This window comes from Panulirus ornatus, chromosome 5 (assembly GCF_036320965.1).
Source record: "Panulirus ornatus isolate Po-2019 chromosome 5, ASM3632096v1, whole genome shotgun sequence".
In the NCBI taxonomy this organism is placed as follows: Eukaryota; Metazoa; Arthropoda; class Malacostraca; order Decapoda; family Palinuridae; genus Panulirus; species Panulirus ornatus.
Genome location: NC_092228.1, coordinates 29093976 through 29113294, shown reverse-complemented (window position 1 = coordinate 29113294; position 19319 = coordinate 29093976). Strand labels below are relative to the sequence as shown.

Sequence of the window (19319 nt, the reverse complement as noted above, 5' to 3'; positions counted from 1 at the left end):
GCACAATCTCAGGCTGTTCCTGGCCAATGTGCCGGACCATGGGTCAACCAAACACATTATATCCTGACACTCATATTTTCATCATTGGAGGATGGGTGATCCAGCGAACATCCTCCAATTACCCTCAACTGCTACATACCCACTTTCACATTCAAATCACCCAACACTACCTGATGTCTCACATAAAAAGCTACAAACACACTCAGCTCCTTACTGAAATATTCACCTCTCTTTGTCAGTCGTCTCATAGTTAGATGCAAAATCACTAATAATCACCCACCTCTCATGATTCACCTTCATTATTAACCACATCAGTCTAAGGCTCACTTCCTTACACTCTTTCACACATGCCCACAACTCCTTCAGCAGAAGTGCTAACCCTTCTGTAGCTCTTGCCCTCACACTAACCCCTAACTTTACCTCTATGATATTCTAAAACCATTCTTCCCCTTATCCTTAAGCTCAGTTTCACTCAGAGTTTGAACATCCAGGTTCTTTTCCTCAAATATCCTATGTGTTAGTCTCTGCTTTTCATCTCAGTTACATCCACACACATTCAGACATCCTAGCCTGAACCTTTGAGGAGGATTAGCACCCCTAGCTTAGCTCTTTCTTCTGTTTCAACTTTTGGAAAATGAATATAACTTAGAAAGTGAAATACATGAGGGGTAGGGTTTCCAGCTTCCTGCTCCTGCCCTCTAAGTCACCTTCTATGACACACAGGGAATACATGGGAAATATTCTTTCTCCCCATCACCTGCACAGTATGGTTTCAGACCTAAGCACTACCACCACATTACAAACTGACCACACACAATGGTTTAGAAATTTTTAGGAAAAAAGCCAGAGATTGATGAGAGGACAGAGGTAAGGAAGGAGTAGCACAACTCCTGAGGCAGGAGTTCTGGGAGTGTATGATAGAATGTAAGAAAGTAAATTATACATTGATGTGGGTAGAAATGAGAGTGTAGCAAGGGGTGGGTGATTATTAGCACTTATACACCAGGACAAGAGAAGAAATATTAAATGGTTGCAAGGCATGGACTACAGAAAGGGTTGTGTGGAGGAGGGTGGATGAGTTGGAAATGAAATGTTTGAGGACAATATGTGATGTGAGAAGGTTTGATCGAGTAAGTAATGAAAGGGTAAGAGAGATATGTGGTAATAAAAAGAGTGTGGTGGAGAGAGCAGAAGAGGGTGTATTGAAATGGTTTGGCCACATGGAGAGAATGAGTGAGGAAAGATTGACAAAGAGGATATATGTGCCAGAGGTGAAGGGAACGAGGAGAAGTGGGAGACCGAATTGGAGGTGGAAGGATGGAGTGAAAAAGATTTTGAGCAATCGGGGTCTGAACATGCAGGAGGGTGAAAGGCATGCAAAGAATAGAGTGAATTGGAAAGATATGGTATACCGGGGTTGAAGTGCTGGTAATGGGTTGAACCAGGGCATGTAAAGCGTCTGGAGTAAACCATGGATGTGGAAAGGGAGCTGTGGTTTCCGTGCATTACACATGACAGCTAGAGACTGAGTGTCTTTTCCTAGCGCTACCTCATGTGCACGTGGGGAGATGGGGGGTGCCATCTCATGTGTGGCAGGGTGGCGACGGGAATGGATGAAGGCTGCAAGTGTGAATGTGTACATGTGCATATATGTATATGTCTGTGTATGTATATGTATGTATACATTGAAATGTATAGGTATCTATATGTGCGTGTGTGGGCATTTATGTATATACATGTGTAAGTGGGTGGGTTGGGCCATTCTTTCGTCTATTTCCTTGCGCTACCTCGCTAATGGGGGAGACAGCGACTAAGTATAATAAAATACATAAATATATATTTTTTTTTATACATATTCGCCATTTTCTCGCGTTAGCGAGGTAGCATTAAGAACGAAGGACTGAGCCTTAGAGGGAATATCCTCACTTGGCCCCCTTTCCTGTTCCTTCTTTTGGAGAACTAAAAACAGGAGGGAAGGATTCCCAGCCCCCTGCTACCTCCCCTTTTTGTAGCCTTTTATGACATGCAGGGAATACATGGGAAGTACTGCTTCATTCTCTAGCCACTTGTGGCATCTCCAGTTTTTGTCTCCTGACTCTATTCTTTGCTTTTATCTCTCACTTCCTTAGATTTATCAAACTTGAATATCCCCCTAAATTCCACCATGCATTACAATTCTTAGCTTTTCACTTGTTTCTTAGCATGATGAAAAGTCAATTGTAAACATAAGCTGTCAACCCTCTACATCTTGACTATTACCTCATTTGCTTCTTTCCTTCACCAAAGAAACTGCTTCTGGCAGTCCCATAGCTTTAAGCAATCTTTTAATATGCATTTCCTCCTTAATTTCCCGTTCTTTCTCATCTGATGTATGATCTTCCAAGCCAAAAATAATCAGTGATTTACATGAATTAAATCCCTGCTTTACTAATCTTTATGATTTTGGTGCCACACACTTTTCAGCAAGAACCCTCAATGTCGTAGTGTCATCTTCTTTGTCTCTTAACTTTCTCTGTAATATTTCTTTTGGCTACCAAGCACTGGTCCTGTATTCTTTGTACTTTTCTAAAACCTCTATTGATTGTTTCATCTCTAACAGTGTATATTATCCTTTCAACAGTTTCACTCAATTTCTTGTGTATATCTGTGTCATTCCAGGTCTGTGCTCCTCTCTGTTGCTTTGCTTCCACATAGCTCCTTCTAATCTTCTCTACTCTCTACTTTTGTCAGTCTGTTTGTGTGTGTTAGTCATTTTCTCTACAGCTTGTACCATTCTTCCAGTAGGTTTGGTGTGTGATTTTGTTCTTTCCACCATCTAAAAGGTTCCCGGTATTACTCCTGCGATTCCTTGACCAACACTGTCAACAGGTTTTTCCTCTGATAACAAAGCTCTGGTGCATCCAAAGAAGACACATCAGACTTTGCTTTTTGATAGCTTTATTTTCTTTTCCCTGATTTAGTATCTCCTGAACCCCCTCCTGTAAAATGTGTTTATGTTCCTCTACTCTCATTACTTCCATCATGATCCTTGAAATGCTTCACAGTTTTTTTAACATCCCCAAACATTTGCTGTGTGGTGTTTTCATGTTTAGCCTCTTTTTTGCTTCTATCTCTAGCCTTCTCTTCAAAGATCTGGTTTTGACTGACTGGTGTTGGTACACTTGTAAATGAGTCCATACCAACCATGGAGATTCCCATGGTGTATAATTATTGAAAGGAAACTAGTTTTCTATGATTAAATTTCTCATGATCACAAATCAGTTTTGTGTATTCTCTTAACACTATTATCATTTAATTTCAGGTATTAATGTTGTAACAAGCTTGAAATGTGCTTTATTGAAGTGCTTTAATAATAATAATAATAAAGTAAACTACATGTATTTGCTTATCAAAAGTTATTTTAAAGGAGTAAAGGACAAAATTTTGCAATTCTAGATTTATTAACAACAATTATTTATGGGTCTGAATACACAATGTAAAGACCATGGAAGACTGTAAGTACATTTATTTCATTTCTACGGTGCTCACAACACTTGTGGAAGACATGAAATCACATATAATTTTGTCTATCTACAAATGTTTTATGGAAGACAGTCAGTAGTACCCCCTGTAAGAGAAAAGGACCTACCGTTTTGTTTAAAAACATACGAAATCTTAGGTGGTAACCCTTGGAAAAAATATATCCAAGCCATTTTAGTGTGAGTGTTGCACTTTATATGCTTAAGTCTGGTTTATTCTGGGGTGACATTCCATTTTTTTATTTTATGTATATTCTCAGATTTTCCCTGGGGATAGGGGAGAAAGAATACTTCCCACGTATTCCCTGCGTGTCGTAGAAGGCGACTAAAAGGGGAGGGAGCGGGGGGCTGGAAATCCTCCCCTCTCAATTTTTTTTAATTTTCCAAAAGAAGGAACAGAGAAGGGGGCCAGGTGAGGATATTCCCTCAATGGCCCAGTCCTCAGTTCTTAACGCTACCTTGCTAACGCGGGAAATGGCGAATAGTTTGAAAAAAAAAAAAAAAAACCAACCATTCTTAAGAGGTCTTAAATTATCTCTTAAAGCACTACTAGTAACAGTAATGAATTTAACTAGATGTTCAGTGTCCTCAGTGTGGAAGTTGCAGCTTGGGCATAAGAGGTCTTGCAATATGTTGAATCATGAGCAGGAATCAAAGAAAACAATGAAGATTAAGAGCTTTACTTACTCTGAGAAGAGCAGGTGCTCGCTGGAACTGGATTTCAGGACTGGGCACAAGAGATGAGATGACAGTGTGGCGGGCCCTCTTGTTGGGCAGTACAGGAGAGTCCAGCACCCCACTGCCCACCAGCTCCTTCTGGTTCAATCCTGATGCATGTGACATATTTTGATAAAAAAAAGTCAATGTGATTAGCAAGGTTTCTGTTCTAAGTTCATCTTTTTTTCCTTGTTACACCAAATGCTTTGATCACAAGCAAAAGTCCAAAATGAAACCAAACCTTAACATACACAAACACCCATACATGCACATTTATTTTATTTATTATACTTTGTCGCTTTCTCCTGCGTTTGCGAGGTAGCGCAAGGAAACAGACGAAAGAAATGGCCCAACCCCCCCCCCATACACATGTATATACATACGTCCACACACGCAAATATACATACCTACACAGCTTTCCATGGTTTACCCCAGACGCTTCACATGCCCTGCTTCAATCCACTGACAGCACGTCAACCCCGGTATACCACATCGCTCCAATTCACTCTATTCCTTGCCCTCCTTTCACCCTCCTGCATGTTCAGGCCCCGATCACACAAAATCTTTTTCACTCCATCTTTCCACCTCCAATTTGGTCTCCCTCTTCTCCTTGTTCCCTCCACCTCCGACACATATATCCTCTTGGTCAATCTTTCCTCACTCATCCTCTCCATGTGCCCAAACCACTTCAAAACACCCTCTTCTGCTCTCTCAACCACGCTCTTTTTATTTCCACACATCTCTCTTACCCTTACGTTACTCACTCGATCAAACCACCTCACACCACACATTGTCCTCAAACATCTCATTTCCAGCACATCCATCCTCCTGCGCACAACTCTATCCATAGCCCACGCCTCGCAACCATACAACATTGTTGGAACCACTATTCCTTCAAACATACCCATTTTTGCTTTCCGAGATAATGTTCTCGACTTCCACACATTCTTCAAGGCCCCCAGGATTTTCGCCCCCTCCCCCACCCTATGATCCACTTCCGCTTCCATGGTTCCATCCGCTGCCAGATCCACTCCCAGATATCTAAAACACTTCACTTCCTCCAGTTTTTCTCCATATACATATGTATTTCAACGTATACATGCATATACATACACAGACATATGCATATATACACATGTACATATTCATACTTGCTGCCCTCATTCATTCAAGTTGCCACCCCTCCATACAAGAAATAGCATCCCCCCCCAGAAAGGCAGCACCAGGAAAAGACAAAAAGGCCACATTCATTCACACTTGGTCTCTAGCTGTCATGTGTTATGCACCAAAACCACAGCTTCCTTTCTACATCCAGGCCCCATAGACCTTTCCATGGTTTACCCCAGACGTTTCACATGCCCTGGTTCAATCCATTGACAGCACATCGACCCCAGTATACCACACTCTTCCAATTCACTCTATTCCTTCCACGCCTTTCACCCTCCTGTATGTTCAGGCCCCGATCACTCAAAATCTCTTTCACTCCAACCTTCCACCTCCAATCTGGTGTCCCACTTCTTCCCTCCACCTCTGACACATATATCCTCTTCGTCAATCTTTCCTTACTCATTCTCTCCATGTGTCCAAACTATTTCAAAACACCCTCTTCTGCTCTCTCAACCACACTCTTTTATTACCACACATCCCTCTTACCCTTTCATTACTTATTCGATCAAACCACTTTACACCACATATTGTCCTCAAACATTTCATTTTCAATACATCCACCCTCCTCCGCACAACCCAATCTATAGCCCATGCCTCGCAACCATATAACATTGTTGGCACGAATATTCCTTCAAACTTACCCATTTTTGGTCTCTAAGATAACATTCTTGCCTTCCACACATTCTTCAACCGTTGTTTCCTCTGTCAGTGAGGTAGCACCAGAAACAAACACAAAATGGCCCAACCACTCATATACACATATATATACATAAATGCCCATAGACATACATATACATACATATAAACATACATATACATACACAGTCAAGTACATATATACACATGTACATATTCATACTTGCTGCCTTCATCCATTCCTGCCGCTACCCCACCACACAGAAAATAGCATCACACATATTTGTCATTTCCCGCATTAATGAGGTAGCATTAAGAAGAGAGGACTGAGCCTAAGAGGGAAAACCCTCACTTGGCCCCCCTTCTCTTTTCCTTCTTTTGGAAAAGTAAAAACTGGAGGGAGGGATTTCCAGCCCCTGCTCCCTCCCCTCTTAGTCGTCATTTACGACACAGAGGAAATATTTTTTTTTTTTTTTTATACCTCGTCGCTGTCTCCCGCGGTTGCGAGGTAGCGCAAGGAAACAGACGAAAGAAATGGCCCAAACCCCCCCCATACACATGTACATACACACGTCCACACACGCAAATATACATACCTACACAGCTTTCCATGGTTTACCCCGGACGCTTCACATGCCTTGATTCAATCCACTGACAGCACGTCAACCCCTGTATACCACATCGCTCCAATTCACTCTATTCCTTGCCCTCCTTTCACCCTCCTGCATGTTCAGGCCCCGATCACACAAAATCCTTTTCACTCCATCTTTCCACCTCCAATTTGGTCTCCCTCTTCTCCTCGTTCCCTCCACCTCCGACACATATATCCTCTTGGTCAATCTTTCCTCACTCATTCTCTCCATGTGCCCAAACCATTTCAAAACACCCTCTTCTGCTCTCTCAACCACGCTCTTTTTATTTCCACACATCTCTCTTACCCTTACGTTACTTACTCGATCAAACCACCTCACACCACACATTGTCCTCAAACATCTCATTTCCAGCACATCCATCCTCCTGCGCACAACTCTATCCATAGCCCACGCCTCGCAACCATACAACATTGTTGGAACCACTATTCCTTCAAACATACCCATTTTTGCTTTCCGAGATAATGTTCTCGACTTCCACACATTTTTCAAGGCTCCCAAAATTTTCGCCCCCTCCCCCACCCTATGATCCACTTCCACTTCCATGGTTCCATCCGCTGACAGATCCACTCCCAGATATCTAAAACACTTCACTTCCTCCAGTTTTTCTCCATTCAAACTCACCTCCCAATTGACTTGACCCTCAACCCTACTGTACCTAATAACCTTGCTCTTATTCACATTTACTCTTAACTTTCTTCTTCCACACACTTTACCAAACTCCGTCACCAGCTTCTGCAGTTTCTCACATGAATCCGCCACCAGCGCTGTATCATCAGCGAACAACAACTGACTCACTTCCCAAGCTCTCTCATCCCCAACAGACTTCATACTTGCCCCTCTTTCCAAGACTCTTGCATTTACCTCCCTAACAACCCCATCCATAAACAAATTAAACAACCATGGAGACATCACACACCCCTGCCGCAAACCTACATTCACTGAGAACCAATCACTTTCCTCTCTTCCTACACGTACACATGCCTTACATCCTCGATAAAAACTTTTCACTGCTTCTAACAACTTGCCTCCCACACCATATATTCTTAATACCTTCCACAGAGCATCTCTATCAACTCTATCATATGCCTTCTCCAGATCCATAAATGCTACATACAAATCCATTTGCTTTTCTAAGTATTTCTCACATACATTCTTCAAAGCAAACACCTGATCCACACATCCTCTACCACTTCTGAAACCACACTGCTCTTCCCCAATCTGATGCTCTGTACATGCCTTCACCCTCTCAATCAATACCCTCCCATATAATTTACCAGGAATACTCAACAAACTTATACCTCTGTAATTTGAGCACTCACTCTTATCCCCTTTGCCTTTGTACAATGGCACTATGCACGCATTCCGCCAATCCTCAGGCACCTCACCATGAGTCATACATACATTAAATAACCTTACCAACCAGTCAACAATACAGTCACCCCCTTTTTTAATAAATTCCACTGCAATACCATCCAAACCTGCTGCCTTGCCGGCTTTCATCTTCCGCAAAGCTTTTACTACCTCTTCTCTGTTTACCAACTCATTTTCCCTAACCCTCTCACTTTGCACACCACCTCGACCCAAACACCCTATATCTGCCACTCTGTCATCAGACACATTCAACAAACCTTCAAAATACTCATTCCATCTCCTTCTCACATCACCACTACTTGTTATCACCTCCCCATTTACGCTCTTCACTGAAGTTCCCATTTGCTCCCTTGTCTTACGCACCCTATTTACCTCCTTCCAGAACATCTTTTTATTCTCCCTAAAATTTACTGATAGTCTCTCACCCCAACTCTCATTTGCCCTTTTTTTCACCTCTTGCACCTTTCTCTTGACCTCCTGTCTCTTTCTTTTATACTTCTCCCACTCAATTGCATTTTTTCCCTGCAAAAATCGTCCAAATGCCTCTCTCTTCTCTTTCACTAATACTCTTACTTCTTCATCCCACCACTCACTACCCTTTCTAAACAGCCCACCTCCCACTCTTCTCATGCCACAAGCATCTTTTGCGCAATCCATCACTGATTCCCTAAATACATCCCATTCCTCCCCCACTCCCCTTACTTCCATTGTTCTCACCTTTTTCCATTCTGTACACAGTCTCTCCTGATACTTCCTCACACAGGTCTCCTTCCCAAGCTCACTTACTCTCACCACCTTCTTCACCCCAACATTCACTCTTCTTTTCTGAAAACCCATACTAATCTTCACCTTAGCCTCCACAAGATAATGATCAGACATCCCTCCAGTTGCACCTCTCAGCACATTGACATCCAAAAGTCTCTCTTTCGCACGCCTGTCAATTAACACGTAATCCAATAACGCTCTCTGGCCATCTCTCCTACTTACATAAGTATACTTATGTATATCTCGCTTTTTAAACCAGGTATTCCCAATCATCAGTCCTTTTTCAGCACATAAATCTACAAGCTCCTCACCATTTCCATTTACAACACTGAACACCCCATGCATACAGAGGAAATATGTGGGAAGTATTCTTTCTCCCATCCCCAGAAATGTAACCAAGATGAGAGAAAAGGAGAGATAGGTAGCATGTTTGAGGAAGGTAACCTGGATATTCCAGCTCTGAGTGATACGAAGCTCAAAGGTAAAGGGGAATAATGATTTGGAAAAGTTTTGGGAGTAAAGTCAGGGGTTGGTGAGAGGACAAGAGCAAAGGAAGGAGTAGCAATACTCCTGAAGCAAGCGTTGTGGGAGTGTGTGAAAGAGTATAAGAAAGTAAATTCTAGATTGATGTGGGTAAAACTGAAAGTGGATGGAGAGAGATGGGTGATTATTGGTGCTTATGTACCTGGTCATGAGAAGAAAGATCATGAGAGGCAAGTGTTTTGGGAGCAGCTGAGTGAGTGTGTCAGCAGCTTTGGTGCACAAGACAGGGTATGAGTGATGGGTGATTCAAAAATGAAGATGAGAAATCTGGCAGTTGAGGGTATAAATGGTGTGCCTGGGGTATTCAGTGTTGTGAATGGAAATGATGAAAAGCTTGTGGATTTGTGGGCTGTGAAAAGACAGGTGACTGAAAAACAAACCTGGTTTAAAAAGCGAGATATGAATAAGTATATGTATGTGAGTAGGAGAGATGGTCCACAGGCATTATTGGATTATGTGTTAACTGATAGGCATGTAAAAGAGATATTTTTGGATGTCAATGCACTGAGAGAGGCAGCTTGAGGGATATCTGATCACTAACTTCTGGAGGCGAAGGTGAAGATGTGTAGAGGTTTTCAAAAAAGAAGAGAGAATGTTGGGGAGAAGAGAGTTGCGAGAGTAAGTGTGAGAAAGTACCAGGAGAGATTGAGTGTAGAATGACAAAAGGTGACAGCAAATGATGTGAGGGGGAAGTAGGTGAAAAATGGGATGTATTTAGGGAAGCAGTGATGGCACGTGTAAAATGGCATGTGGCATGAGAAGGGTGGGAGGTTGGCAGATTATAAAGGGTAGTGAGTGGTGGGATGAAGAAGTAAAGTTGTTAAGGAAAGAGAAAGGAGAGGTATTTGGATGATACTTATAAGGAAGGAGTGCAAATGACTGGGAGATGTATCAAAGATAGCAGCAGGAGGTCAAGAGGAAGGTGCAAGGGTTGAAAAAGAGGGCAAATGAGAGTTGGGGTGAGAATAACAAGATGTTTGGAAGGAGGTAAATAACGTGAATAAGCCAAGAGAATAAATGGGAACATCGGTGAAGGGGATACATGATAAGAGTTAATGATGAATTGAAAAGGAAATGGAGTGAGTATTTTGAAGGTTTCTTGAATGTGTTTGATGATAGAGTGGTAGATGTAGGGTGTTTTGGTCGGGGTGGTGTATGAAGTGAGAGGGTCAGGGAGAATGGTTTGGTTAAGAGAGAATAGGTAGTGAAAGCTCAGCAGAAGATGAAATCTGGCAAGGCGGCAGGTTTGGATGGTATTGCAGTAGAATTTATCAAGAAAGTGGGAGACAGTGTTGTTGATTAGTTGTTTGAAATATTCAATGTATGTATGGATCACAGTGAAGTGCTTGAGGATTGGCGGAGTGCATGCATAGTGCCATTGTACAAAGGCAATGGGGATAAAAAAGAGCATTCAAACTACAAAGGCATAAGTTTGTTATGTATTCCTGGGAACTTGCATGGAAGGGTATTGATTGAGAGGGTGAAGGCATGAACTAAGCATGACAATAGGGAAGAACAGTGTAGTTTCAGAAGTGGCAAAGGATGTATGAATCAGGCATTTGCATAGAGGAATGTGTGAGAAATATTCAGAAAGACAGATGGATTTGTATGTAGCATTTATGGATCTGGAGAAGCATATGATAAGGTTAATAGAGATGCTTTGTGGACGGTCTTAAGAGTATATGCAATGGGAAGTAAGTTGCTAGTAGAAGTGGAAAGTTTTTACCAAGGATGTAAGGCATGTGTACCAGTAGGAAAAGAGTATAGTGACTGGTACCCAGTGAAGGTCAGTCTGTGGCTGGGATGTGTGATGTTCCTATGGTTGTTTAATTTGTTTATGGATCGGGTGGTTAGGGAGGTAAATGCAAGAGTTTTAGAGAGAGGGGGGGAGTATGCAGTCTGCTGGGGATGAGTTAGTTGTTGTTCGCCAATGATACAACACTGGTGGCTGATTCGAGAGAGAAACTGCAGAAGTTGGTGACTGAGTTTGAAAAGTGTGTAAAAGGGTAAAGTTGAGTGTGAAAATGAATAAGAGCAAGGTTATTAGGTTCAGTAGAGTTGAGAGATAAGTTTTGGTATGTATGTTTGAATGGAGAAAAACTGGAGATGAAGTGTGCTAGATATCTGGGAGTGGACCAAGCAGCAAATGGAACCATGGAAGTGGAAGTGAGGTACAAGGTGGGGTTGGGGTGAAAGTTCTAGGAGTGATGAAGAATGTGTGGAGGGATAGAACATTATCACGGAGAGCAAAAATGGGTACATTTGAAGGAATAGTAGTTCCAACAATATTATATGGTTGTGAGGTATGGGCTATATATAGAGTTGTATGGAGGAGGGTGGATGTGTTTAAAAGAGGTCTTTGAGGACAATATGTGGTGTGAGGTGGTTTGATTGAGTAAGTAATGAAAGGGTAAGAGAGATGTGTGGAAATGTAAAGAGTGTGGTTGAGAGAGCAGCAGAGGGTATGTTGAAATGGTTTGGATATATGGAGAGAATGAGTGAGGAGAGATTGACAAAGAGGATATACGTGTTGGAGGTGGGGGGAACAAGAAGTGGGAGACCAAACTGGAGGTGGAAGGATGGTGTGAAAAAGATTTTGAGTGATCGGGGCCTGAACATACAGGAGGGTGAGAGGCGTGCAAGGAATTGAGCGAATTGGAAGAATGTGGTATAAAGGGGTCAACGTGCTGTCAATGGATTGAACCAGGGCATGTGAAATGTCTGGGGTAAACCATGGGAAGTCTGTGGTTCCTGGATGTGGATAGGAAACTGTGGTTTCGGTGTATTACACATGACAGCTAGAGACTGAGTGTGAATGAATGTGGCCTTCTTTGTCTGTTTTCTGGGTGCTACCTCACTGAAGCAGAGAAAAGCAATGCTGTTTCCTGTTAGCAAGGTAGCACCAGGAGTGGTTGAAGGCAATTATGAATATGTACATGTATACATATGTATATGTCTTTGTATGTGATGTATATGTATAAATATGTGTGTATGTTGATATGTATGTTTGTGTATGGGTGTTTACTTATATATATATATATATATATATATATATATATATATATATATATATATATATATAAGTGTATATGAGTGAATGGGCCATTCTTCATCTGTTTCCTGGTGCTACCTGTATGATGCAGAAACGGCTATCAAGTATAATAATAATAATACATTTTTTTTTTTTTTTTTTTTGTTTTGTCGCTGTCTCCCGCGTTTGCGAGGTAGCACAAGGAAACAGACGAAAGAAATGGCCCAACCCACCCCCATACACATGCCTTGATTCAATCCACTGACAGCACATCAACCCCGGTATACCACATCGCTCCAATTCACTCTATTCTTTGCCCTCCTTTCACCCTCCTGCATGTTCAGGCCCCGATCACACAAAATCTTTTTCACTCCATCTTTCCACCTCCAATTTGGTCTCCCTCTTCTCCTCGTTCCCTCCACCTCCGACACATATATCCTCTTGGTCAATCTTTCCTCACTCATTCTCTCCATGTGACCAAACCATTTCAAAACACCCTCTTCTGCTCTCTCAACCACGCTCTTTTTATTTCCACACATCTCTCTTACCCTTACGTTACTTACTCGATCAAACCACCTCACACCACACATTGTCCTCAAACATCTCATTTCCAGCACATCCATCCTCCTGCGCACAACTCTATCCATAGTCCACGCCTCGCAACCATACAACATTGTTGGAACCACTATTCCTTCAAACATACCCATTTTTGCTTTCCGAGATAATGTTCTCGACTTCCACATATTCTTCAAGGCTCCCAGAATTTTCGCCCCCTCCCCCACCCTATGATCCACTTCCGCTTCCATGGTTCCATCCGCTGCCAGATCCACTCCCAGATATCTAAAACACTTCACTTCCTCCAGTTTTTCTCCATTCAAACTCACCTCCCAATTGACTTGACCCTCAACCCTACTGTACCTAATAACCTTGCTCTTATTCACATTTACTCTTAACTTTCTTCTTTCACACACTTTACCAAACTCAGTCACCAGCTTCTGCAGTTTCTCACATGAATCAGCCACCAGCGCTGTATCATCAGCGAACAACAACTGACTCACTTCCCAAGCTCTCTCATCCACAACAGACTTCATACTTGCCCCTTTTTCCAAAACTCTTGCATTTACCTCCCTAACAACCCCATCCATAAACAAACTAAACAACCATGGACACATCACACAGCCCTGCCGCAAACCTACATTCACTGAGAACCAATCACTTTCCTCTCTTCCTACACGTACACATGCCTTACATCCTCGATAAAAACCTTTCACTGCTTCTAACAACTTGCCTCCCACACCATATATTCTTAATACCTTCCACAGAGCATCTCTATCAACTCTATCATATGCCTTCTCCAGATCCATAAATGCTACATACAAATCCATTTGCTTTTCTAAGTATTTCTCACATACATTCTTCAAAGCAAACACCTGATCCACACATCCTCTACCACTTCTGAAACCACACTGCTCTTCCCCAATCTGATGCTCTGTACATGCCTCCACCCTCTCAATCAATACCCTCCAATATAATTTGCCAGGAATACTCAACAAACTTATACCTCTGTAATTTGAGCACTCACTCTTATCCCTTTTGCCTTTGTACAATGGCACTATGCACGCATTCCGCCAATCCTCAGGCACCTCACCATGAGTCATACATACATTAAATAACCTTACTAACCAGTCAACAATACAGTCACCCCCTTTTTTAATAAATTCCACTGCAATACCATCCAAACCTGCTGCCTTGCCGGCTTTCATCTTCCGCAAAGCTTTTACTACCTCTTCTCTGTTTACCAACTCATTTTCCCTAACCCTTGCACTTTGCACACCACCTCGACCAAAACACCCTATATCTGCCACTCTATCATCAAACACATTCAACAAACCTTCAAAATACTCACTCCATCTCCTTCTCACATCACCACTACTTGTTATCACCTCCCCATTTGCGCCCTTCACTGAAGTTCCCATTTGCTCCCTTGTCTTACGCACTTTATTTACCTCCTTCCAGAACATCTTTTTATTCTCCCTAAAATTTAATGATACTCTCTCACCCCAACTCTCATATGCCCTTTTTTTCACCTCTTGCACCTTTCTCTTGACCTCCTGTCTCCTTCTTTTATACGTCTCCCACTCAATATCATTTTTTCCCTGCAAAAATCGTCCAAATGCCTCTCTCTTCTCTTTCACTAATACTCTTACTTCTTCATCCCACCACTCACTACCCTTTCTAATCAACCCACCTCCCACTCTTCTCATGCCACAAGCATCTTTTGCGCAATCCATCACTGACTCCCTAAATACATCCCATTCCTCCCCCACTCCCCTTACTTCCATTGTTCTCACCTTTTTCCATTCTGTACTCAGTCTCTCCTGGTACTTCCTCACACAAGTCTCCTTCCCAAGCTCACTTACTCTCACCACCCTCTTCACCCCAACATTCACTCCTCTTTTCTGAAAACCCATACAAATCTTCACCTTAGCCTCCACAAGATAATGATCAGACATCCCTCCAGTTGCACCTCTCAGCACATTAACATCCAAAAGTCTTTCTTTCGGGCGCCTGTCAATTAACACGTAATCCAATAACGCTCTCTGGCCATCTCTCCTACTTACATAAGTATACTTATGTATATCTCGCTTTTTAAACCAGGTATTCCCAATCATCAGTCCTTTTTCAGCACATAAATCTACAGGCTCTTCACCATTTCCATTTACAACACTGAACACCCCATGTATACCAATTATTCCCTCAACTGCCACATTACTCACCTTTGCATTCAAATCACCTAACACTATAACCCGGTCTCGTGCATCAAAACCACTAACACACTCATTCAGCTGCTCCCAAAACACTTGCCTCTCATGATCTTTCTTCTCATGCCCAGGTGCATATGCACCAATAATCACCCATCTCTCTCCAACAACTTTCAGTTTTACCCATATTAATCGAGAATTTACTTTCTTACATTCTATCACATACTTCCACAACTCCTGTTTCAGGAGTACTGCTACTCCTTCCCTTGCTCTTGTCCTCTCACTAACCCCTGACTTTACTCCCATGACATTCCCAAACCACTCTTCCCCTTTACCCTTGAGCTTCGTTTCACTCAGAGCCAAAACATCCAGGTTCCTTTCCTCAAACATACTACCTATCTCTCCTTTTTTCACATCTTGGTTACATCCACACACATTTAGGCACCCCAATCTGAGCCTTCGAGGAGGATGAGCACTCCCCGCGTGACTCCTTCTTCTGTTTCCCATTTTAGAAAGTTAAAAAAATACAAGGAGGGGAGGATTTCTACGACACGTGAGGATATATATATATATATATATATATATATATATATATATATATATACTTATCTATTTATTCTATATATCATACTTAATCGGTTTCCAGCATCAGCAAGGTAGCACCAGGAAACAGAAAAAAATAGCCCATCCACTCATATAAACATATATATACATAAATGCACATCATGAACATATACATACATATACATATACATAACATATAAACATATATATACATATACATAAACATAAAAAATAGGGGATAGGGGAGAAAGAATACTTCCCACACATTCCTCATGAGTCGTAGAAGGTGACTAAAGGGGACGGAAGCGGGGAGCTCGAAACCCTCCCCTCCTTGTATCTTAACTTTCTAAAAGGGGAAACAGAAGAAGGAGTCATGCAGGGAGTGCTCATCCTCCTCGAAGGCTCAGATTGGGGTGTCTAAATGTGTGTGGACGTAACCAAGATGAGAAAAAAGGAGACATAGGTAGTATGTTTCAGGAAAGGAACCTGGATGTTTTGGCTCTGAGTGAAACGAAGCTCAAGGGTAAAGGGGAAGAGTGGTTTGGGAATGTCTTGGGAGTAAAGTCAGGGGTTAGTGAGGGGACAAGAGCAAGGGAAGGAGTAGCACTACTCCTGAAACAGGAGTGGTGGGAGTATGTGATAGTGTAAGAAAGTAAACTCCAGACTGAAATGGTAAATCTGAAAGTGGATGGAGAGAGATGGGTGATTATTGGTGCATATGCACCTAGGCATGAGAAGAAAGGTCATGAGAGGCAAGTGTTTTGGGTGCAGCTGAGTGAGTGTGTTAGCAGTTTTGATGCACGAGACTGGGTTATAGTGATGGGTGATTTGAATGCAAAATTGAGTAATGTGGCAGTTGAGGGAATAATTGGTATACATGGGGTGTTCAGTGTTGTAAATGGAAATGGTGAAGAGCTTGTAGATTTATGTGCTGAAAAAGGACTGGTGATTGGGATACCTGGTTTAAAAAGAGATATATACATAAGTATACGTATTAATTGACAGATGTGCAAAAGAGAGACTTTTGGATGTTAATGTGCTGAGAGGTGCAACTGGAGGGATGTCTGATCATTATCTTGTGGAGGCGAAGGTGAAGATATGTAGAGGTTTTCAGAAAAGAAGAGAGAATGCTGGGGTGAAAAGAGTGGTGAGAGTAAGTGAGCTTGGGAAGGAGACTTGTGTGAGGAAATACCAGGAGAGACTGAGTACAGAATGGAAAAAGGTGAGAACTAAGGACGTAAGGGGAGTGGGAGAGGAATGGGATGTATTTAGGGAAGAAGTGATGGCTTGCGCAAGAGATGCTTGTGGCATGAGAAGCATGGGAGGTGGGCAGATTTGAGAGGGTAGTGAGTGGTGGGATGAAGAAGTAAGATTATTAGTGAAAGAGAAGAGAGAGGCATTTGGACAATTTTTGCAAGGAAATAATGCAAATGAGTGGGAGATTATAAAAGAAAGAGGCAGGAGGTCAAGAGAAAGGTGCAAGAGGTGAAAAAGAGGGCAAATGAGAGTTGGGGTGAGAGAGTATCATTAAATTTTAGGGAGAATAAAAAGATGTTTTGGAAGGAGTTAATAAAGTGCGTAAGACAAGGGAACAAATGGGAACTTCAGTGAAGGGGTTAATGGGGAGGTGATAACATGTAGTGGTGATGTGAGAAGGAGATGGAGTGAGTATTTTGAAAGTTTGTTGAATGTGTTTGATGATAGAGTGGCAAATATAGGGTGTTTTTGGTCGTGGTGGTCTGCAAAGTGAGAGGGTTAGGGAAAATGATTTAGTAAACAGAGAAGAGGTAGAAAAAGCTTTGTGGATGATGAAAGCCGACCAGGCAGCAGGTTTGGATGGTATTGCAGTAGAATTTACTAAAAAAGGAGGTGACTATATTGTTGACTGGTTGGTAAGGTTATTTACTGTATGTATGTCTCATGGTGAGGTGCCTGAGGATTGGCAGAATGACTGCATAGTGCCATTGTACAATGGCAAAGGGGATAAAAGTGAGTGCTCAAATTACAGAAGTATAAGTTTGTTGAGCATTCCTGGGAAATTATATGGGAAGGTATTGATTGAGAGGGTGAAGACATGTACAGAGCATCAGACTGAGGAAGAGCAGTGTGGTTTCAGAAGTGGTAGAGGATGTGTGGATCAGGTGTTTGCTTTGAAGAATTTATGTGAGAAATACTTAGAAAAGCAAACGGATTTGTATGTAGCATTTATGGATCTGGAGAAGGCATATGATAGAGTTGATAGAGATGCTCTGTGGAAGGTATTAAGAATATATGGTGTGCGTGGCAAGTTATTAGAAGCAGTGAAAAGTTTTTATCGAGGATGTAAGGCATGTGTATGTGTAGGAAGAGAGGAAAGTGATTGGTTCTCAGTGAATGTAGGTTTGCGGCAGGGGTGTGTAATGTCTCCATGGTTATTTAATTTGTTTATGGGTAGGCTTGTTAGGGAGGTGAATGCAAGAGTTTTGGAAAGAGGGGCAAGTATGCAGTCTGCTGTGGATGAGAGAGCTTGGGAAGTGAGTCAGTTGTTGTTCGCTGATGATACAGCGCTAATGGCTGATTCATGTGAGAAACTGCAGAAGCTGGTGACTGAGTTTAGTAAAGTGTGTGAGAGAAGAAAGCTGAGAGTAAATGTGAATAAGAGCAAGGTTATTAGGTACAGTAGGGTTGAGGGTCAAGTCAATTGGGAGGTAAGTTTGAACGGAGAAAAAATGGAGGAAGTGAAGTGTTTTAGATATCTGGGAGTGGATTTGGCAGTGGATGGAACCATGGAAGCAGAAGTGAATCATAGGGTGGGGGAGGGGGCAAAAGTTCTGAGAGCAATGAAAAATGTGTGGAAGTCGAGAGCATTATCTCGGAAAGCAAAAATGGGTATATTTGAAGGAATAGTGGTTCCAACAATATTATATGGTTGCAAGGCGTGGGCTATGGATGGAGTTGTGCGCAGGAGGGTGGATGTGCTGGAAAGGATATGTTTGAGGACAATATGTGGTGTGAGGTGTTTGATCGAGTAATGAAAAGAGAGTGGATGAGAGAGCAGAAGAGGATGTTTTGAAATGGTTTGGTCACATGGAGAGAATGAGTAAGGAAAGATTGACCAAGAGGATATATGTGTCAGAGGTGGAGGGAATGAGGAGAAGTGGGAGAACAAATTGGAGGTGGAAAGATGGATTGAAAAGATTTTGAGTGATTAGGGCCTGAACATGCAGGAGGGTGAAAGGCATGCAAGAAATAGAGTGAATTGGGATGATGTGGTATACCGGGGTCAACGTGCTGTCAATGGATTGAACCAGGGGATGTGAAGCATCTGGGGTAACCCATGGAAAGTTCTGTAGGGCCTGGATGTGGAAAGGGAGCTGTGGTTTCAGTGCATTATTACACGACAGCTAGAGACTGAGTGTGAACGAATGTGGCCTTTGTTGTCTTTTCCTAGCGCTACCTCGTGCACATGAGGGGGGAGGGGGCTGTTATTTCATGTGTGGCGGGGTGGCAATGAGAATGAATAAAGGCAGACAGTATGAATTATGTACATGTGTATACATGTATATGTCTGTGTGTATATATATATATATATTGGTTCTCAGTGAATGTAGGT

The 19319-nt window shown here is 42.2% G+C and overlaps 1 protein-coding gene across 2 annotated transcripts in view; it reads right to left on the bottom strand.

The window, feature by feature from the left end:
- LOC139748646 (uncharacterized) overlaps positions 1-19319 on the bottom strand; it is a 170472-nt gene that overhangs the window by 35469 nt on the left and 115684 nt on the right. For both annotated transcript variants that reach the window (XM_071661894.1, XM_071661893.1), the window contains exon 10: positions 4206-4345. In XM_071661894.1, the coding sequence (XP_071517995.1) occupies positions 4206-4345 (140 nt within the window). The remainder of the gene's footprint in view (positions 1-4205; positions 4346-19319) is intronic.